Source organism: Pagrus major, chromosome 2, assembly GCF_040436345.1.
Source record: "Pagrus major chromosome 2, Pma_NU_1.0".
NCBI classification, from domain to species: Eukaryota; Metazoa; Chordata; class Actinopteri; order Spariformes; family Sparidae; genus Pagrus; species Pagrus major.
The window spans coordinates 15152697-15175751 of NC_133216.1; the positions used below are offsets into that span (position 1 = coordinate 15152697).

A 23055-nucleotide genomic window follows, 5' to 3' on the forward strand; every position below is an offset into this window, starting at 1 on the left:
TCTTCCCTGTGTGTGTGTGTTTGTGTATCCTTTTTGATTCTTTCTCATCTGGTCATGATGGGGGTTGCTTCCTCCTCCAGACTCCCCTGCGCTGCAGCTCCATCGCAGCCCCACAAGGGAGCCTGACAGGCAGGCAGAGAGCGAGCTGGGCTCCCCATCCCCCCTCCAGGCAGCGACTGGCGAGGCTGAAGGGTCCCAGCACCAGACCCCCTTTCATAGGCCTGAATGGACCTGCCTTATTTATATTCACACTCCGTCACACAGGGGGACCCCAATCTCACAATGCCACTGTGGCTTTGTCCGGCAACTCTGTATTTATGTGTGTGTGTGTGTGAGTTTGTGTGTGTGCGCGGGTATTTGTGTTGTTTAATCGGAGGGCATGTTGCCGCTGTGTAGTCTGTGCATGAGAATTCATTGCTGTGTGTATTCCTGAAGTGTGTGTGTGTGTGTGTGTGTGTGTGCGTGTCTATAGCTCTAATGGAATGCCTCCCTCTTCTATTCACTGAACCCACATCACAAGCAGGCAGCTGGGCAATATATATGTGTGTGTGATTGTGTATGTGTGTGTGTGTGTGTGTGTGTGTTCCGACCCTCCCTCTGCGTTCAGTTGTAACCCAGAGCAGCGCTTTCATTTTTCTGTCATAACGTGTATTGATTTCCCTCAGCCTTGCAGCGACACAAACACACACACACACACACAGAAACACACACGCGCGCACATCTGATGATCCTTAAAGTCACGCACACGCATGCACACATTCATATGCTCTTGTAGGCACACATTTCGCGCGCACGCACACACATAGTTTGTCTCTGTCGGATAAGGAACATTGTGTTCAAAAGCAGCCCTGTTGGGGTGAGATTAGTTCTCACGTATGGTCCCCACTTTTGCAATCACATACTCGCAGGTGCACACACACACCGTCACATACTCTTTTTGACATAAAACAGTAAATACGGCTGATTGCTAAATTAATCTTCCACGTCACTGCGGCCCCTCATGGCCGGCTTTGCTTGGGAGAAAGTGATCACTCTCGCCTTCCTTAGTGTTTTCTCATTTTCCCGGCCGTACCCTCGCTGCTCCTCTCATACCTATCTTCACCCCCCCTCCCCTACCTAACCACCTCCAACTCTATTTGTATTGTAATTGCCTTGGTAAACAGCACCACTTTGGCACTGAAGCAGCTCTGATAGCTTGTGTTTGGGATGCATTAAGAGAGGCGATGCAGACGCTATGAGTGTGTGTGTGTGTGTGTGTGTTTGTTTGCGTGTCTGGCGGCAGTTGAGCGGTGTGCGTCACATAGCAGCCCCCTCCTTATGCTCACTTTCTTTTTCTTTTTTTAGACAGCCGCGACCGTTTCGGTCGATTCTTCTGTTTATCAGACATGATTGGTTCAAGTCTCACTTTTCATTTCGGTGCAGAGTCAAAGATGTCACAGAGATGCAACGTGATTACAAAACCCCGCTGAGTCACATTTACAGATGATTCTGTATAATTACTAATATGTCATAGCTGCATTCATCTGAAAGTGGGGTAGCTGCCAAGTTCATTAATATCGCTTTACTTATAGTTACAAAACGCAGCTTCACCTGGAGTTCTTTCACCTCATGTAGTTATTTTCTCATCCAGAAAAGTGAACTTTAACGTTTGAAAGGATGCATCTCAAAGGATGCAGTGATTTTTTCTTACTCTTTCTGACATTTATAAGGAAAGGATACGAACAAATCAGTCTTTAAAATGTATTTTTAAGTATTTCTTGCATGTCATCCCCTGTCTCACTCTCATCCTATTTCCTGTCACTCTTCAGCTGCGCTGTCCAATAGAAAGCCATGAAAAAGGCCCCAAAAAATGGATTTTTATGCTTTTATTAGTGAGTTGACTGTAGAGAGATGACATACAATCAGAGGAGAGAGAGATGGGAACAACGTGCAACAAAAGGACTCAAGCTGTGAACTTTGCAGTTAAACCCTGAGAGCACCTCTTTTTACAACATTTAATTTTCCATCGTAGCGAAATGATTTCATACATATTTTTGATTTAACTGCAATTTTCCTGTCTCTAAAGTACATTATGTGCTAGTTAAACTCACACTGCCTCAGATTTTCCTTAATATGTAATGATAAAATTTGTATGAGTGGTAAGAGTGACCAGGGATCTTAAAACTTCTTATCTTATCATGACTCTCAAAAGTCTATGTAAGTGTCTGATGTGTGTTTGTCTCCTTTCTCTCTGCAGTAAGACGGCCATCCCATTCTCTGGCTACCGACATGTTTGAGCAGCACCTAGGGGCGCACCTCCTGCAGGTAACAACCACAGCACCCACACCCTTCTTCTTCTTTTTCTTCTTCTCTCATCATTAAAATTATATAGCGTCGCTGCTGTCCCGTGACAACCATGTTCCCAAAACTTTCCACAAGTTCAGAAAAACTTCAGATGGGTTTTCAATTGGTTTGTTAAGCTTGAGAAGTAGAATTTTCTCAACCCTTAAAGGAACGATCTTTATCCCTCTGTTTGTCTGAAAAGTTTAAAATCTGTCGAGTATTTTCCTTGACAGACGAACACATTTGTCTCATAAGTGACTGCCTCGCGCTACAGGGTGTCACTCCCGACTCAAGTCTTCCTCCCTTCGGTCTCTCAGACTTACATTTTCCAAGCAAACACATGCTCTCGCATTTGCACACATGGACAGGCGCACATCTCATAAACCTCAGATGCTCGGACGATACCGCCGGCTGCCAAAGAATGCCTCCCTTTGCACTGACAGATGAATGGAGCCTGAGGGGGATTCTAGGGCAGGAGGGTCTGCGGGGATGACGAAATGCAGGATGTAGAGACAAAGGCTCAGAGAAGGTGCAGAGAAGGTAACACTGCAGATTGTACTTTAGACAAGGAGAGAGAGTAAAACCTTGAAGGATGTTAATGCCTTTTATGTAAAGTTTAAAGGCGCTATACAAATAAATTTGCCTTTCCTTGTCTGAGAAGGAAACAGGTCGGAGTGGGAGAAAGAAGACGGGAGAAGAGGCTGAGAGTTTTCGAAGTGAGAAGGTTGTGGTAAAACAAAGAAACGTTACATATGTCTGCTCTCCGCCGGCATTTTAAAGAGGAAGGGGAGGCTTAGGGAACGGCGCTGATAGAAATCAAATTAACGCTCCAGAAAAACTGTATGATTCTTCCCTCCCAGCCGTCCTCCCGCCGTAATAGCCTGATAATTGCACTTTAGTTCTCCGACATTCAGGCGGCTGGTTTCTCCTCGCCCGCGACACACGACGCCCCACACCCCGGCCACGCATTTGCATACTGGATGTGTCAGTTGCATAAATTACCACTGCCACTTTAAGCACTGGGCCGCCAAAATAGCAATCATTCTTCTAGAGCAAAGTGGCCCTGGTCTGTGCGCCTGTGTGTGTGTGTGTGAGGCTGTGTCGGCTCACTCCTGGATGCTTGTTATGACGATTAGTATTATTCTCTGAAGCAGTCCTCTCTAATGGTCTGGCTGTATACCTTTCACTTCTCATTAGAATCACTGCAGGCTGTAATGACTCTGGTTCTATCTGTGTCTGTGTCTGTACCGGTGTCTGGGTGTGTGTTTATGTGTGTGGCCGGAGAACCAGGACGAAGCTTTGGTTCTGAGTTTATTACAGCTGATTGAAACAGCTCTGGTCTATGAGCTCAGTTCCTCGTATCTCTCTGCTCTATTTGTTTATGTATGTTTGTATGTGCGCACTTGTCTGAGTGCATGTGTGGTGTGTGTGTGTGTGTGTGTGTGTGTGTGTGTGTGTGTGTGTGTGTGTGTGTGTGTGTGTGTGTACATGTGGCATTTTAGCTCCTGTGCTGCTTTCTGTGTGTTCAGTAATGCACTTCTTGTTGACAGCTGTTGTGTGTAGCTGGAGTGTTTCATGTCTGTTCACTTTATGCGTGTGTGTGTGTATGTGCACATGTTTGTGTGTGTGTGTGCACATGTTTGTGTGTGTGTGTGTGTGTGTGTGTGTGTGCATGTGCGCTTGTGAATTGAGAGAAGAGGCCGAGGGGTGACGGGTTGTTTGTTCTCTAGCTCATTGTAATTTGTTCGATACACACTAATTGCTCTAATTTGTCTGTCTTGTTTCTGTTTGCCTTTGTGTGTGTGTGTATGTGTGTGTGTGTGTGTGTGTGTGTGTGTGTGTGTGTGTGTGTGTGTGTGTGTTTTTATGTGACAGTCTCTGGATGGCTTTGTGTTCGTGGTCAGTATTGAGGGACGGTTCCTCTACATCTCAGAGACAGTTTCTATCTACCTGGGACTCTCACAGGTAAGACGGCCTCATCGCACACACACTCACACTCACACACACACACTGGAATAATCCTTTGTATACAAGTGCATTTGCACACATGTGCCTATCTTCTGCTTACACTTTCATATCCCCTCCCAGGAGTGTGTGTGTTTGTGTGTGTGTGTGTGTGTGTGAATATCTTTGACTGCACTCTTTGCGCTCATCTCTGGAGTGCAACTCTCTCGGGGGCAATGCTATTCTCTCTCTACCTCTCTCTACCGCTCTCTCTCCCTCTCCAGGTGCTCACCTCTGTTGATTGCCTGTGGCCTCTTGTACTGTGAATGTTAAGTCCTGCCATTTTGCCCAGATGCATAAATAATAACAGTAATTACTGGCCCAGCAATCAAAGTGTCGCCCCAGCGCGCTGGGCCTGTCTAGGGGAACAAATCGATAGGCATCTTAAAAGCCACATTGATTGTAGGGAGGGGGAAAAACACCAAGGGGGATGGGAAGATAGATAGAGACAGCCGGAGAGAGAAAGAGAGGGGGAGGAAAAGGAGGAGAGGTGTGATAAGAGAGAGATGTTTGGAAGTAAGAAGAATCGGTACAGCATGAGAGAGGCAGAAAAAGAGGACAGTTAGTGCTACAATAACACAAGTAACTGAGTGGTTTTTTAAACGTGGACATTTGCCGTGATTGAGGGTCTGCCCTTGGCGACTTTAAAGCTCAGTCTTGGGACAATACTCACACTCTGTATGTACGTTGAATGAGTCATCGGTCACTGTAAACACTGGCTGTGATGAGATGGCTGAGATGGGGGACAAAATCCACCATCCAATTCTGTATAAAAATGCACTGTAAAATAGGGCAGACAAATCTAGTGGGTATCTGCCAAAGTTGCAGCCGTTTTCGTACGACATGACTGTAATGTTTGAATATAATATGGGCAGGGCTTTCTTGCCAAGCCGTGGCAGAAGGATGCTCGCTGGTAGGTTTGTTTCCAGGACACAACACGGACAAGTGAATAAGTTATTTTCAACAGAACTTTGAATTTTGCCCTCGATTTCTTTAGTTAAATTTATACTTAACACAGAGGATTAACTGGAGTCCAAACATCACCTGACATCAGTTTCAATTTATATTTCAGCATTGAATTTCACCCATTGATGGCACCAGATGGATGTATTATACAGGCCATATTGTTCTTTAATTGTACTACTCACAGTAACTGTGTTGGCACTCTAGGATATAGAGCAACGATGGGAAGATTCCCATTGTCTCATTACTCAGTAGGAGACTCGTGCCAGTACTGCTCCGTGCAATCACCGTTTTTTCCTCCTTTCACTCGATATGATACACAGCAGAAATCCTTGGCGAGCAAGTTTTCATTGGAGGTGTTTTTGTTTGTTGAGTCTTTCTTCAACTTCCTTAAAGAGTATCCAGCTGAAAAGCGATGCATTAGTGTCCTCTATGGTCGAAAGTTTCAAGCCTGTTTAACGTTTCCGTTGTGCTTCTTCAAATAAGTTTGGGGGTTTGTTCAAAGAGCCCTGGACTAAAAAATTGACAACCGCTAACATCCAGCTTTTGTCTTCAGTGGGAAAGGGTACAATCTGTATTCAGTCAGAGGCTAAATGACTCTGCAGTGGTCACGATTGTTTACCGTCTCCAGCTCCGCTCGGCAGTGATGGAAACATAGCAATCGGGTGGACATGCTACTTTTTACCCCCTTTCAGCAACGATGCTATGACGCGCGTTGAAGTTACGGACGGACATTGGCGTGTGAATACTCTGCCATCTGTCTCTGTTCAAGCAGCGCTCCAACATCGTTCAGTCGGGGCTGAACAGAGATGAGAAAGACGTGAGATGCCTCACTCCTTAGCTACTTCCATCATCAGCTTTGGACAAAACAACATCTCTAATTCAGAGTGCTGATTGTTGTTTTGTTTTTAGAAACAAGTTTTAACGTCTTCTGGATGCTGCTTTCTTCTGTTCACTGTTTTCCGGTGCATTTGCGACATGTGACACACCAGAATAAAGCAAACAGGCAGACTCATCTGCTCTCAATAGGAAATGAGTCAGTCGTCTGTTTTTAGCTCTGACGTAAAAATGGTGAGTGTGGTTGGGCGTGGTCGCAGTTGTCCTCTGTATCACCACATCCAATAGTAATGTCACGGTCTACTAAAACAACCTGCAGTACACTTGTACATCAGAGCAGCAAGGTGAGACATTTAAGAAGATTTTCCAGGATTGTTAAGCTACCTCTTTGGAGCTGACAAAAGCTAGCGGCACGCCAGCCTCAGCAGCTTCACATTATGAAGAGATCTCTTCAGAGCCAGGATAGAGAGGAAGAATGATCACAGTGGCCAGTTACTCTTTCAATGAACATATGGGCGTGCGATTATTGTCTTATGTGCAATAATCGAGTTTCTTGGCTCTTCACTTTGCAAAGACAAATACATAAATAATGCACACACACACACACACTCACACATAAAGATTAAAACACATGAGGGCAAAAAAATTCAAAGATAAGCAGCCAAAACGATCAAGAGGTGAGAGAGATGTGGAAGCCAGAAGACGGGACAAAAAGGGAAGATACAGAGAAACAGAGAGAAACATATAGAACCAGACAGACAATTACGAGAGAGAAAGAAAACAAAGGAGAGGAATATGGGAGAGAAAGAGAGACAGTGGTAAAGAGGAGAGGGAGAGTCTGAGTGTGTAAATAGAGTTTAAATGTGCAGTAGGAATGAAATTCGCCTTGGGATCGCCTAGGTAAACAAGACAGCCGAGGCTTTTGGTGGAGATGCTAATAAAACAGAGCTGTTCTTATCAGCTGAGCAGATGGCCTAACCCATCACATCTACTCAAACAGGGCCTAAGCCATCAGCATTCTAATGAAATTATTTATGATCGAAGATTACGTTCAAAACCTTGAACATACAACGTCACGTTTACCTTCCTGAGGAGATGAGAGCAGGCGGGTGGGGACGGAGGGGGTTTATGATGAGAAAGAGAGGCAACCCGAAAGGGCAGATGGAGTTAGGAGTTGAGGAGATGAGTTAGGGGGATATGAGAGTATATAGTGTGTTTATGGACACAAGAGAAACATACAAAAAGAGAGGAAGGAAAGGTGGGAGGGAGAGGACAAAAACACTTTGCTGGGGAGTGGAGGCGAGGCGGTCACAGGGGAGAGAGGAAGGACAGACAAACAAATGATGTTCTGAGTGAAAAAGTGTAACTGGTGGTTTGTTTTAGAGGGCAAGTCGCCCCCGTGGACCGCCCCTGCCCTGCCGTCTCCTGTCCCCCCACTGTCTGACCCCTCTGCCCTGGCTTACACCCTGGGCTTCTCCCCTGACAGGGGGGTTGCTTAGCCGGCTTAGCCCAGGTCAGGCACCTTGACCAAGGGCACAGCCTGCCGCCCACTCCCCTGACGCCTCCAGGTATCATTTTTCTTCACACCGGGTCTCCAGGCCGGAAACACGGGGATAAACCTGGGAATGCCACATCGCAGAAGGGGGGGGGGGTGAGGAAGTAGAGAAGGATGGATGGAGGAGAGGGCGAGGAGACAAAAGGCTGGAGAAGGATTGGAAGGATGGAGAAGTAAGCATACGAAAAGGGATAAATGGGGTAAAGAGAAGGGAGGAAGGGTGGTAGATTAAGGGAGGAGAGAATTGATCTGGGAATGGTTAGTATGCAGCCTCCGCTCCCCCTCCCCCCTCTCCCCCTCCCTGCCTCTCTCCTCTCCCATCAGTCAGTGAGGGCTGAGGGCTGAGAGTGTGTTGTGGACCACTGCCCGGATGCCTCATACATATTAAAGCCCCCTGCTATTATTTATATCATGTCTCTCCTTCCCCTGCTTGCTGCCCTCCTCCTCCCGCCCTCCCTCCCCCACCACACCACACCGCCATACATACGTGCACGTGACACACACACACGCAGGTTCACACAGATGCACTGACAGACAACCGCTCACACAAACAGTGACACACAATGACGTGCGGAGACACAAAAAACGACAGTCTAGTCACATACGCGGAGAAACAGAGGCGCGCCGTGTGCTTGCATACACACAAACACACACAGACACACACACACACACACACTCGGAGAGATTTGAATGATCTCGGTCTCTCCTCACGTCTCCCTTCGCGCCACATTCTATACCTGTTTTTATGTCTGAGCCTGACTCATCCTCTCAATCGCTCCGTCTCTTTCTCATCTTCTCATTTCTGTCTGATCTTTTTTTCCAATCCCTCCCTCCTGCCCGTGATGGAGAGATATTATACGGATAGGTCTTAAGCCCGGTAAAGCCCATAAGGACCTGTTTGTCTCTCTACCTTGTTTTCCAATACCACAGGGCCAGGGGGATCGTGTCTCTTTCAGATGGCCGGTCCAGTGTTCAGTGAGCAGAGGTAAATGTAGTCCTTGTTTAAAAAACGACAAGAATTCCCTTTGCAGAAGAATCGCTATTCATAAAACACAAACAGACACCTTGACCACAGACAGACGACAGATCTCGATATAATCAGCTATAAAAGACGTCTAAAGCAAGATTCATCTAGAGTTTTAGAAACCAAACCCAGTCCATTTACTTGTCAAATATCCAGCCTCTTAGTGCATAGATGCAAACTCTTAATTTTTAAAACATTAATGAACGAGTCAGTTTTGATGTCAGAATCAAAAGGAATGTGGCAGAAGGGATCCAGCACCTAGTAATTACACTGCCGACGTTATATCTGCATAATGAAGAGAAGAGGGATCAGAAAGAAGCACTTATCCTGTACATTCAGGGTGTTGTGAAGCTTTCATATAGCCTCACCCCATTAATACACGGGGTATTTAATTTTAAGGCCTTAAACATACATCTAAAGGATGTTTTGTAGAATTCAAAAGAATTAGCAGAAATGCTTCTTCTTAAGGAGTTACAGTACTAATTTAGTTCCTTTTTTTCTTGCAACCATCAACTTCTTAGATTTAAACTATCTGCGCTTAATCACTGTGATAGCAGCCAAAACAACTAAAAGCGACTATAGTCCATGTTTATAGAATATTATTACATCAAATTGCAATGCTGAAACTATGCGAAAGGAGAATTTCCACCTGAATCTGCAGATGTTGGCTTTTGACAACTTTTATTGCAAGTATTAGCGAGTAGTTTAGACTAGCTGTCTGACCCGCAACTTTACTGTTTTGGTTCGCTCTTACTAGCATAATTTTTTGCCACAACAGGTAACTGTTTTCAGCAAAGACCACTCTAAAATCCCCCTGTACACTACCTGCTCAGCACCAGACATCAGACAGTTAGCAACTAGCTGGTGAACATAATGGAGCATTTAGTAGCTAAAGAGTCATACTGTATAACTCTCCCAGGAACTGGTGGAGACCAAAAACAGAGCAAAAATTGGACTAACATTCATCAGGTGGACAGGAAGACGACTGTATATGAGTGATAATTTTGCCAAATAACTGCTGGATGTGTAAATAAGAAACAGTGTGCGACCAAGTTACAATTTAAAAGTAATTTGTCAAAGTTATGTTCATAACAGTCAAATGTGGTTTTAAGTGATGGGCTAGCTTAGCTACAGTCATTCAGAAATTATGCTTGACTTGATTAATTTCACCAAAAAAGTCATCAAAAATATTTTTTTACAGGATAAGCGAGAATTAAAAAAAAACAAACATATTTAGCATGTACCAAGAGATAACAGAACAACGATTATCAGGCGCCCTCTGTGCTCAGAGTTTAATTGATGAGGCGTTTAAGATCTAGGCATTCGGTTGCGTAGAGGTTAAGATGCTAACATCATGACTGAAACTTTCGTGGTTCACTTGCACCTGGGCACCTTTTTTTCACGTCTTACACCTATCTCCAATCATCTTATTTATATTTTGGGCTTTAAAATGCTCAGTAGGTTGCCGTTTTCACATGTTTTTTAAAGTCTGGTAGAGGCACATTTTTTCAGTGCCTAGGGTAATTAGTCCATATGGTGCCCATCAAATCTAGTATTTAATAATATGTTTATTACAGGTGGCACAATTATAAAACACAGGGCATCCCCCAGGAGATTTAAACCCCGTCTGGGACTAAGAACCTCTGTCTCTCATCCTCCTTCACTCGGCGGGGTTTCCTCCATCTTTACCCCTCTGTGTTCACTCATCGTCCACCGCCGCTCGCTCTCATTCCTCCGCTCCCGCCTTCCCCCGTTCCCACTCCTTCCTCTCCCCCGGCTGTGATGTCCTTGAGGGCCTGCTGAAGCTCCCATAAAGCCTGCAGTAAATGGCTCTAATCCGGTAATAAATGGCTGTGTCCTACAGACAAGGGTGTGAGGCTGCTGCAGCCACGGCTTTATCAGATGGAATGGTATTGGCACACACATGCACAGACACACACACACACACACACTTTCACACGGATGTAATAGAAGCTGCATACATGCTCTCTCTCACACACGCTCATTTATACAGCTTCAGATGGAATCATATCTGCTCCAATTGTGCTGCTTTTATGGATGCCATGCAAGAGCAGCGCCACTATTACCTTTAAATGATTAGAGATGCGACTGTGATGCATTATGATGATAGGATCGTATAGAGCTGTAGGAGCTGTTGCGTCGCTCTTTATGCCTGCTGGGATAGACTGTAACTGAATGAAGGAGCAGGGAGGGACGTGGGGAATAAGAAGAATAGTAATGTGACCTTTGAAGATACTTGGAGTTCACCTGTTTTTAATCAGCAAATACAATTGATTTTTATCCTCCCCTGGTTTTATTTGTGTAATACTGAAGTCACTCGGTCCTCTGAGACTGGACTTAAATGTATGTGCGTGTATGTGTGTGTGTGGGAATGTCTTACAACCTCCATAGTCCTTGTTGAGTTGTAACCCAGAGCAGCGTTTTCATTTTCCTGTCATAACGTGTATTGATTTTTCCTCTGTGTGTGCGCGTGTGTGTGTTTGAACTCGCTCGAGGTATATGTGCTCTTCTGTTTCTGATCCGCGTGTGTGTTTCTCTTCAGGTGGAGCTGACCGGCAGCAGTGTGTTCGACTACATCCACCCAGCGGACCACGTCGAGATGGCCGAGCGGCTGGGAATCAGGCCGCACCTGAGGGCCGAGGCCGGCTGCCTCACGGCCCCTGAGAGTGCTTCCAGCTCCGCGTCCACCTCCTCCCTGGCTGGCACCCCTGAACCAGGTACTGTTTATCAATGTATAGAGAGAAAACTGAGAGAAATAATAAATAAGGAAAAAGAAGATAATTTTTGTTAAATTCTTCTTCTCTTATCCTCAACAGCTCCCTCCAGTCCTCATTCTCCTGCTGACGAGCCTCCCGACCGTGGCTTCTTCATCCGCATGAAGTCCACGCTCACCAAAAGAGGCCTGCACGTCAAGTCTTCAGGATACAAGGTACGATCATTTATCATTATCTGAAGACATACCTTTTATTATTCACACATTCCTATTTACTTGCTTGTTCCTGGAAGGATAAAATAACAAGCAGACCTTTTGTCATTTTGTTTGCCGCTGCCAGGGTTTCACAGCTCTGTCAAGTTGGTCGTTTCAGTGTATTTTATGGCGGTGACCTTATTTCACACCGGACCGCTGCTCGTAACAGTTTACTGCCATCGCAGCTGTAATATGATCGCTGCTGCATTCTTCAGCTCAGAATCGGACTTTGTGTTGTTTTTATGTTAAATGTATGTTAATGATTGTTCCATTTCTGAGTTCCTCTTGTTGTTTCCGTTACTCTCTTCATCCTGGATTGTGCCATTTGTGACCTTGCGTGAAGGGAACACACACTGTTGTCTTCTGCCCGTCAGGTAATCCATGTAACAGGACGAATCCGCTGCCGCCCTGCACTTGTGCCGGGCTCCGCGCGCTCAGTGCGTCGACCAATGGGTTTGGTCGCGCTGGCACACACACTCCCGCCCTCCACGCTTAATGAAGTCCGCATGGAGAGCCAAATGTTTGTCTTCCGAGTGAACATGGACCTACAGGTCACATATTGTGAGAACAGGTAAGAGTTGTGAAAAGAAAACACAAGAATTATTTTTAGCCGTCCAGTGAACTCTGATCCTCCACCAGTTACTGTCCAGACTGAACAAGCTTTCTCCTATAAATATTTGGGCATCTATGTGGATGATGCTTTATCCTGGAGTGCACATAGGAGACTAACAATAACAGATCCTGTTATGTTTTTTTACGCAGTATGGACAGTTTCTCTGTTCTAGCTGTCTGCACATTGAATACATACAAAGGCAAAGGCAGTTTTTTTTAAAATGTGTAAAGTCTCGTATCATTTTCCAGTGCTTCCACTTTCATGTTTTTTCATGAGTAGCTGGCAGAGTATCCTGCCAGGTGGTGGTTTCAGAAGACACACCTGCTACTGCTTAATAGACAAACGTGTGTTTTTGTTCCGTTTCTTCACAGGATCTCAGAGTATATGGATCTGACCCCAGCAGAGGTGGTGGGACAAACCTGTTACCACTTCATCCACGTAGAGGACCTGGAAAACCTCCGGCAGAGCCACGAGGACTGTGAGTCACATCATGTGCAGTACTGTCAAAAGTACCCTAAAGTCATACTTGAGTTAAAGAAAAAATATTGTGTAAAAATATTACTTTGAGTAAGTAAAAGTGCAGGTAACAGTTGTACATATATTTACATGTACCGTTATTGTATACGAGGGGATCGAACAAGCATTTTAATGGTTATCGGAATCTCTTTTCTTATCTTTTCCATTTAAAAAAAAATCTGATGCCAACTAAATAAATTTATTTCAAAATGTGCTACCTTGGTTCTGATGCAGTTTGCAATCTGCAAAGTAACAGTAGTGGAGTAAAAGTACAGTATTCACCTTCAAAATGTAGTTGATTAGAAGTATGAAGAAGAAAGAAGCAGAAATTGGAAATACTCAAGTACAAGTTCCTCAAAATTGTAGTACTTGAGTAAATGTACTTATTAACACTCCATCACTAGCCATATGTAGTGTATTAAATTCAGTGATGAATTGTAACTAAGTACAATTGCTGGAGTACTGTGCTTAAGTACAATTTTGAGATACTTTTACTTTACTTGAGTATTTCCATTTCTGCTGCTTTGTACATTTTGGAGCCAAATATTGTACTTTTACTCCACTACATTTACTGTGATGACATTTAATGTTTTTTCAGTGATGAACTGTAACTAAGTACATTTACTCAAGTACTGTAGTTAAGTGCAGTTTTGGGGTACTTTTAATTTACTTCAGTATTGACATGTTCTGCGACTGCACTACATTTATTTGATAACTTTAGTTACTGGTTACTTTGCAGATTACATGATAAGTCAGAGAGTAAGTTTCATAATTTTACATTCATTTATTTTATCGGCAATCGGATAAAACAAAAAATGGATTCCAGCAATAAGTACTTCTATTCAAGTGTGTGACTTTCACTTTTACCAAAGTAATAATTTAACAGGATATCTTTACTTTTACTCAAGTATGAGTTTTGGATACTTTTTACAACACTGATATGTAGTTTACTAAATTGATCCCCACCCTCTTTAGTCTAAACAAATGTCTGAACTTGAGGGAGGCTTGATGAATCGAGGAGAGCCTGTTGAAACCTCTTTCTGTCCTGTTGTGATCGGCGCCCTCTGCTGCCGTCATCATGAACTGCCAAACCAATATCTGTCCTCTTCTCTTCCCTCCCCTCATCTTTCGTATCCTGTACCAAATCCTTTCTTTCAACCCTCCACCCGTCTCCTCCCAGTGCTGAGGAAAGGCCAGGTGGTGACCAACTACTACCGCTGGCTCCAGAGGAGAGGAGGCTACCTGTGGATCCAGTCCACCGCCACCGTCTCCATCAACCACAAAGCCCCGCACGAACGCAACGTCATCTGGGTCAACTACGTCCTGAGGTCAGTGCAACCACAGCAGAGCCACACTTCTTTTTTTTTTTACTGGAGGACTGCTGATACGAGCTGAGTTTATATATGCAGGCACCACACTGTGTACAAAGATCCTTTGAAGGGATAGATGATGAAATGCAGAGGGATTATTGGAGGAGTTTCACTCCCTCCAACATGTGAAAAACTGACGAGGATACTTTAAAAAACAGTGACATCAAAGCCAAGCACATTACCAGTTAATGTTAATGGTTAAAAACTTAATAGTTATTTTAGATTTTGATATAAATATTGAAGATTTTATTTAAAATTATAAGATGACAGAAATTTGAGTTATCTTAAGTCATCTCATGTTTTATAGATTTTAGATTAACTTGAGGTATTTCTTGCCCTAAAAACAGATAGTTCATTATTTTTTTTCTAGTTAAAATGACAGATTATGATTTATAATTATTATTTTAGTGAGCTAATTCAATTTAGAAACATGACCTGGACCTTTACAAGCTTTCATAGTGAATATTGATATGACAGACTTATATGACAGAGATTATCTGACTTTTTTCATGAATAACTTTGCTTTTTTTGGTCAAATTTCCTTTATTTACAAATTTTTGAGTTTAAATTATTTATCAAACTTGTGTAGAAGTCATTACTCGTGCAGAGTCTCCAGTAACAGCAATACAGCATTACTTACTCACTGTTTAATGTCATTACTCTGAACTGGCAGGCATGATCTTATAAGGAGGCTTTGAGGCTGATTAAAGAAAATTGCTTTCTGTTTAAGTTTAAATTACCTGTTAAATGTGGTATTACTTTTGTTTAAGGCTTTATTTATTTACTACACAGGCACAACAACTGCAGTAACCTCGACAAAATATGCTTTTCCCGTATTTCCCTCTTGTACACACACACACACACACATTCAGCCAGACACTGATGCAAATATACTCATCGCACACACACAACAAACACAGCACATAACACAAATACATGCGCAGCGAGCAGCAGTCAGACAAAAACAAGAGGAGTAGGCTGAATTTCAATGCTAATTGGACTGAAGCTATATAATTACAACAAATGGATGTCAGAATTTTGGGGCTGAATGGTGTTTTAGTTAATTAGTGCTGTAATTACAAGAGCTCATTAACTTCTCCAGCAGCCTCCTCCTTGTCTGAGCTTAACTGTGTATAGGTGGGCTGCTGAGTTTGTGTGTGTGTTTCTGTGTGTGTCTTGCAGGGCGGGGTCTGCCTACTGTCTGTTTGTCAGTGCTCTTGTGTGTGCGATAAGGGCTGTTGTGAGGACTGTGTGCGTGTGTGTGTGTGTGTTAGGTGGAGGTTAGAAGGGTGTGAGGCAGTTTAGCTACTGGAGGTTGTTATTAGGCTGATTATATGTTGTTTCCATCTCTAAGTATTCACTCAAATCAGCACGCCACTAGTGTTTTTTTTAAAGCTGTAAGTGGTTCTAAGTGGTAGATGATCATTTGTGTTTACGTCCACCTTTTTTTCTCCCTCCTTTCTCCATTTTTACATCCATCTATCACTCCATCCGACCAGTCGAACGGAGCTGCCTGACACTCCCCTGGACCTGCTGCAGCTACCAGAGAACGTGAGAGCAGAGCGTCTTCGAGTCAGCTCGTCCCCCACCAACAGCTCCTCACAGGCCCGAGGTAGGACAGCACACACACTTCAATCCCTTCCAACAATGCCCCAAACCTGCCTGAACCTCTTCTTATCATTAAGATCTCTCTTCCTCCCAAGGTTCGCAGCCAGCGAAGAGCTCAGCAGGGAAGAGTGAACCCGACACTAAAGGCAGAGACAAATTCACCGCCTCCGCCATCCCATCAGAGGACAGGAGGAAGCGCCTGCTGAGGTCCGAACCTGAGGGCGCTCCTCCCGAATCCCGTCGCAGGCTGGAGGAGCTCCGTCATGCAGAGGAGAGCGTGTCAGCCTCCTCTGACCTGGCGAGTGAAAGCGAGGGGGAGGAGGAGGAAGAGACAGAGTGGGACCAGGGGGGAGACAGTGACAGACTGAAACAGGAAGACGGCGGGGGAGGAAGTAAGCAGAGTAGGGGGGGAGACACCCCGACCAGAGGGGAGAGGGGGGGCCGGGTGCACAACGGCCGGGCTGTGATCCAGCAGCTGAAGAGCGTAGTCACCCCGTCTCCCCTGCCCGGCAGCCCCAGCATCAAGACTGAGCACGAAGCCCTGACCAGCGGGGGGCGCTGGGGGTCGCACACACAAACCTCCAACCAGCCCCAACCCTCACATGCACACACGCCCTCCAGCAGCCTCAACGGCGACAGCCCCACCACTCCAATCCCTGATTCCTCTTCCAGCAGCGAGGCCCCCCCGAAAGGTTTGTTCACTCCCCCTTCCCCAGCTTTGTCCCCGGCCATGTCCGTGTCCTCCCCGCTGCCCCGTGATGAGAGGGCCGTGTCGGGGGTGGTCAGTCGGAGCAGTGGCGGTGCAGGTGGCGGTCCTGACTTTGAGCTGCTCCAGAGACTGGCTGCAGGCGGCGCAGCGGGGCGGGTCCTTTTCCACCCCCTTGCCCTCGGCCCGCAGGGCCCTCAAAGCCTCTACGCCCCGAGCACTATCCGCTACGCTCCACCTGAGCTGCCCCCCTCCCACCACCACAGCGGAGGACACAGCGATGGCCTGCAGCTACGCTCGGACCACCACAAGGGACCCCCGCCAGCCTTCTTCCCCCACCTACAGCGGTTGGCCGGCTTGCCACCCTTCAGTGGTTTCTCCCCGTCTGACAGCCCTTTCTCCTCCGGCCTGCCCTTCTGTATGAATGGACTGAGGGGGGCTGCAGGCTCCGAGGAGGACTGAGACTCAGAGGGGAGGAGGTGAGAGGAGAAGATGAAAATGAAGGACGGAGCAGAGTGACAGACCAGAAAGAGAGACATTGAAAAGGGCAGGAGAGACAGAAGTGGCAGGACATTAAGCCTCTGAGGACGTTACTAATTGGACAATGAGTTGAATAACTGCGATCTAAAATATGTGACAAGTCGCTGCCACAGGGAATTACTGCGTCCGCCTACTGTGGACAAGTGACAGTGACTCTCAGAGAAAACGGGACATGGAAACTTTTGACTGGTCGTCCCTCAAGACTTTCTGTCTCTACAACAATAATGAACTCCGCTCTGTGTCTTTCTTTAGATGACTGTGTTGATTTATGTGTCTCTTCCACTCAGAGAAGCCATATTGTACATAGAGACAAAACCATAAAGACCCTCAGCTCACATTCCTCCTCGCTGTCAATCCAATTAACCCAATTAACCCTAAAGCCAGTAGAAAGAGATGGACACTCGTATGTAGGAAGGAAAGTGACTTTGGAATATAAATTTTTATTATTGCAGTATTACACAAATTGTCTCTTACACTGCAGGTGATTATAGGGTTTCCCCTTAAAATAGATGGAGACAGCCCTCTGGTGTTTTTGTATTGAGATTCAAAGTAATTAAAAAAAAAAATCCAAGTATTCATCAGTCAGCCATACTTAAAGCACACTGTTGGGACAAAAATATGAATAATGTCGTCCCAGACATTCCATTATGTATAAGGGAAGAAAATGCAATGCAGACAGGACGCTATTTCTGTTGTTTGATCATAGGAAGGTCATTTGTTTAACTGAGAATTAATTATAGTATATTATGTATGATGCTGCGGTTGTGTTTGTGTGTGAAAGCCATATTCTTCTTTTTTTTATTTCTCAAGGTTTTTATTGATTTTTGATATTGTTCACCAGATAAAAGGAAGGATGGTGATTGTGTGGAAAAATTTGTCTAGACGGACAGAATAACATTGTTTTATTGGATGTATAATATCATCCAAGTACTTTTTTATTATTCTGAAAAAAAAAAAGAAGATATTTCTGAAAATGTTTTTAGGAGGGGGGAAACGGTGCTGGACATGAGTGTTTATTATCATTTAAAGCCTCTGTGTTTTTCTGAGCACTTACTGAAATTTGTTCTGCTGTGAACTCAAAGCACTTCATCACTTAACACTCCCTGTGTGATCCTGTTAAAACAGAAAACAATGCAAGAGTGGTCACTAATATCATAGCCTGACCACGGTGTAGTAGAGAGGATAAATGGTCAGAGAAATAAACAGACCCCATGTGGTCATTAAAAGACGACCGTCAGAGGTCAATAAAAACATCGCCAGAATTATTCTGATATTGGTTTCAGTTCAGGAAATGAAGTTTTAGATTCAAAAGTGGAAATATGAAACACTTTAAATTTCTGTTTAATGCTGATTGATTGGAATTCCTCTCATGACTGAAAAACAAACAAATACAAAACAACTTTTATATGAACATAATAAAATAACAGGTTTTTAAATTAGTGCTCAGAATATTTTATCTCTCATTTGAACTGAAGTGAGTCACAAACAATTTGGCAGCTGTCTAAAAGATACTCACACAAGAGAGAATCTCCACTCCTGAATGTGATATTTTAAAAGGTGCACTATGTAGTTTTGGGAAAGAACTTTTAATTCGAAGAGAAAGATGTCTAAACAAACTAAATAAACAAACTCTCTTTGTTTTCATGACTGAATAAACTGAGTAAACACACTGACCTTAAAGGACAACACAACTTCATACTGTTTTACTTCATATGTGGCGGACCCTGCCACCTTTCTAGCGTCAAACAGTGTTCTGGGGACCTTATTTTCCTCTGAGAATTGAACTGAGAATATTGTTACCTCATATTAAAATTCTGAGTTTGAATTTCTTCTCCAAAACTACAGAGTGCCCCTTTAACATTTGAAAATTGACCACTTTTTGACAAAATGTCGGTGTCAATACAGCCAAAACACACTATTTAAAAAATCTAATTTTCACACACACACACACAATAATAACAATAATAATAATGATCAATGATACAAATACTCCAGCACTTTGAAATAAAATCCTTCAAATTGATCCATCATTTGGTGAAAATAACCTACATTTCTTTAAAATGATGCCATAATGACAGACACTGTCTGTACGCTGTTTTTGTTCTGCTTCCAGTTTGAGATTACGGTCGCCTGTCTGACCCGAGGGATCAGTTTACATGAAAATCTATGAAAAAAAAAAATGAAAAAATATTTGTTCAGATCCGATGTGCACTACACACCCATACTGTAGCTGTCACACATACTCTCGGGTGTTTAATGATATAACGTGTGCGTGTGACTGTGTGCGTGTGCGCTTGCTTGTACAAGTGTGTATGTTTTATTTTTTTATTTTTGTTTGTTACGTTTTGGTTGAATTAAACAGCTAACCCCTTGCCCATCACTGTGAAGCTAACGTTATCCTCCCATCTTTGTGAATACTCCACCCGCTCATCAGATAAAATGAACAAATGTAAAAAAGAAGAACAGTGATACAGATGACAATAACAATAAAATATTCCAGTAGAGGAGCACAACTCAAAGGCTTTGTCATTTTCTTTCTTGCGTCTGTGCCGCACATAAATTCAACAATTAAGATGTATGAAATGGCATGATTCAGCGTATGTTTAACGTAGTCAATTAAGTTTTTGTGTGATCATCTGGGACACATACTTTAAGGTAATCAAGTTTGTTCCACACTATATTTGCATATGTTTGATTTGTTCGTCTCCTTCACAAAACATCAACACTTCCGACATAGAACAGACATTCATATGACATAAATTCAACCCACACACAGCCAAGAGTAGCAAACGCAAGGGACGAATCAGCGGTGGAATGAATAAAAGATGTCTGTGTCATCAACAAAGCAGGTGGGCGATCTTGAATATCCCCGGAGTGGACAAAACACAGTAAAACACACAATAAAACACAACAATATTGATCCTTAATAAAAAGAGGAAATGGTGAAGCAGGTGAGAGCGTACACAGTGTGTCTCACTTATGAGAGGCTACATACGGGCATGCATCACCGCGTGTATGTATGTGCATTGGCGGTTTGCTTGTGCGCCTGTGTGTGTGTGTGTGTGTGTGTGTGTGTGTGCGTGTGTGTGCATCTCTGTGAATTTGCGAGCGTGTGTGTGTGTGTGTTGTCTGAAGCAGCCCCAGGGAGGGGCTCTGACATTGAAGACGGGTTAAATCCTGTTTTACATTCAAGTGGCAGGCCCTAGTTCATTAGAGTGAGGATCATTCCTCCTCAAGACCAAAGGAAGCGCATACTAAACAAGAGCAGTTGTTGGGGAGAAAATGCCATTGTACGTGCAAAACCGTATGTACTGTATGTGTGTGTGCGTGTGTGTGCTGTGAACGGAGCTGCACCTCTGTTTTCCTCTTTATATCTTCTTTTTCTGTGGAGTCTTTATACAGCGAAGTAAAGGTGCGGCTGGTGCAGATGAAATCATCGCGCACTGTTTGTGTCGATGTGGATGTGTGTGTCGTGGCAGCTCTCCTGACTGTCTTCCACTCAGCCTGTCATTGAGTCACCCATATGCCCTCTCTGTCACTGACTTTGATGGCTTATCTTACCCCCTGAATTGGAGTCGCGCTCCCGGGGGAAATACCTGAGCACATGTAAATGCATTTGAAAGAGTAAAAATATGGGTAGGAATAATAGAGTGAGGGATGGAGGGAGACGCACAGACAGCTGCACCTCCACAACTCCCTCTGTCCTCCATCCTTCCTCTGCAACCTCCACTCTTTGTCATTATTTCCCAAAAATCTCCTCTCAACCAGGAGAAGGCCAATCCGTAGTTAATGCAGTTCTCAAGGCAGATCCTTTGATCCATACGCCTGGCATTTAACACCTGAGCAGATGAGCAAGCTGCTCTCAAAATAAGCAGAGGTTACGGCTCCAACTCTCAGACTGAAGGTGTAGATGTGTACGTTTGGAGATGTATGAGGCAAGACCTGGTCGTGGAGCTGTGGCTGGTGTTGTGGCTCCTCGTAGCAGCTCGGGGGTCTGGGGTAGATGGTGTTTGTCAGTGAGGGCGCGTCTCCTGCCTCTGGGCGCCCTGCCCTTTAGACGCGCCAGGCCTCAGGAGCCTCCTGCATGCCAAACAGACCTGTGCAGTCAGAAGGAGAGAAGAAGAGGGGAGGAGAGGAGGGGAGGGGAGGAGAAGCGAACGTGAGGAGGAGTCCAGAAAGAAAGAGACTCGAGGGCGAAAGGGTAGAAGAGGATCTGAGGGAGGGAGGAAAGGGGCTCGAGGGGAGGAGGAGGAGGTGGGGTGCTGGTCACACTGCAGCAGCCATCCAGACACACCCTGCATGTGAAACACAACTGCACTGAAACGCCCTGGGAATCAGCGGGAGGAGAAGTGGGAGGAGAGGAGGAAGAGAGGGTGACTCTGAGGTGAGTCTCAACAGCAACACAGTGTGTCGATGGCCGCGAGATATCACAGACCTTCGCCCTAGCCCAGTCAGTGATAGTTATCACAGACAAAGCCCCCCCATCACCAACACTCCCACCCACACACACACACACACAACCACATGCTGCTCCGTTCAATTCATATATTCATACATGCTCGCAGACGAGCAGCTCATTATAAAAATTATGCATGTACAGCATGCATGTGTGGACAGTTTGTACATCTTCTGACTCCTACAGCTCGGAGAGTTACTACCGACTCTGACAGCACTTACACATTAAAGTGGGCCATGTTTGCATAATCCAAAAAATATGACAACTTGTTAAGAGGTTTTGGGTTACAGGTAAAGGTTTTTGATTCCTTTCTAATTAAGATCTAGAAAGATATTTTGCACATTTTGTCTCAGTTACAGATGAAAGTGTATGAAGGTATTTAATTATGGAGTGTGCGTTCTCTCCTTTATGTCTCCACCAGGGCCCCGGCTAATAGAGAGGACACTGAGGTCATGTCCTCTGTACTTTGTCTGGGAACTAATCAGTTTCATTTAACTTGAGGGAGTCTGCATTCCTTCATTTAAAATGTACGTGTGGTAGGAATTTTATCAGCTAATTCAACTTCAGACTCACTACCTTTCCCTCCTCTTCTAGAAGGTTGTGTTTGTGGGGCCATGGCCGGATTAACCAGTTAGGGGGCCTCCTATTGATCCCCACCTCTCTATGCATTATACACAGTGTTGGGAAGGTTAGTTCTGACATGACCCAAGTTACCCTGCTGAAAATATAATATGTAATGCAACTATTTTAAAGGAGGAAGGAGGAGGAAGGACATTTCTACCTGCTAAACAGACAGGAAGTTAGCTCACTTACACTTACAGTGGCTTTAATCGCGTCATCAAAGTAATTTAACTTACTACATTTGATTATTTTGTGATTATGTTGTGAACTGGGCGATAACACTTCATAGAATTTAAAGCAATATTATGTAGTAATTAGTATTTTATGCAATGTCACCACCCCCACAGTGCAACACAACTGTGGTACATAAAATTTCTTTAAAAAAAAGTAATGCTAAGCTAACGCAATCTGAATTACAGACAATAACACCAGGCTGTAGCATGCTACCAGCTAAACCTCTGTTGAAATGGGCTGACTTGACTTATGATAAAAAATGAGCGAGTTACAACTTTTCTAACACAGCCAAACATCAAGCCATGCAAAAACACAAGACATATAACTTGGCAAGCTAGCTAATATTACTTACTATTCAACAGCAACAAGTCCAGCTTGGCATTTATTGGCGCCGTCTACAGCCAGCCTGAGTTTTTACTCTTGCCGCTCGCTTGGTCATTGTTTCTTTTTCTCCTCAGCTTCCTCTGACAACGTCGTCTTCAGTCTCTTCGCCTCTGTCATGATGTCTGTAGAGGCTGCTGAGCAGTTGCTAGTCAGCTAGCAGAGCTAACTTGTGGCTAGTTTTAGCAGCAGTTCAAGCTGCTTTCAGGAAACTCTGTAAATCACAGAGTTGAGGCAGTTGGAGGTCAGCAAAAGGTAATGTGTTACTGAAAATAATATATTTTGTAAATTATGACATGCGACTCCCCAACACTGG

General features: G+C 44.3%; 1 protein-coding gene across 2 annotated transcripts in view; it reads left to right on the forward strand.

Moving 5' to 3' along the window:
* The window catches only part of npas1 (neuronal PAS domain protein 1), a 28578-nt gene extending 11609 nt beyond the window's left edge, over positions 1 to 16969 (forward strand). Inside the window, exons 3-11 of one of the 2 annotated variants that reach the window (XM_073491315.1) lie at positions 2237 to 2304; positions 4198 to 4287; positions 11269 to 11443; positions 11543 to 11655; positions 12069 to 12265; positions 12679 to 12785; positions 14004 to 14151; positions 15693 to 15812; positions 15895 to 16969. In XM_073491315.1, coding sequence (XP_073347416.1) covers positions 2237 to 2304; positions 4198 to 4287; positions 11269 to 11443; positions 11543 to 11655; positions 12069 to 12265; positions 12679 to 12785; positions 14004 to 14151; positions 15693 to 15812; positions 15895 to 16969 — 2093 coding nt within the window. The remainder of the gene's footprint in view (positions 1 to 2236; positions 2305 to 4197; positions 4288 to 11268; positions 11444 to 11542; positions 11656 to 12068; positions 12266 to 12678; positions 12786 to 14003; positions 14152 to 15692; positions 15813 to 15894) is intronic. The other variant, XM_073491323.1, reaches the window with a different exon arrangement.
* The last annotated feature ends 6086 nt before the right edge of the window (positions 16970 to 23055 follow it).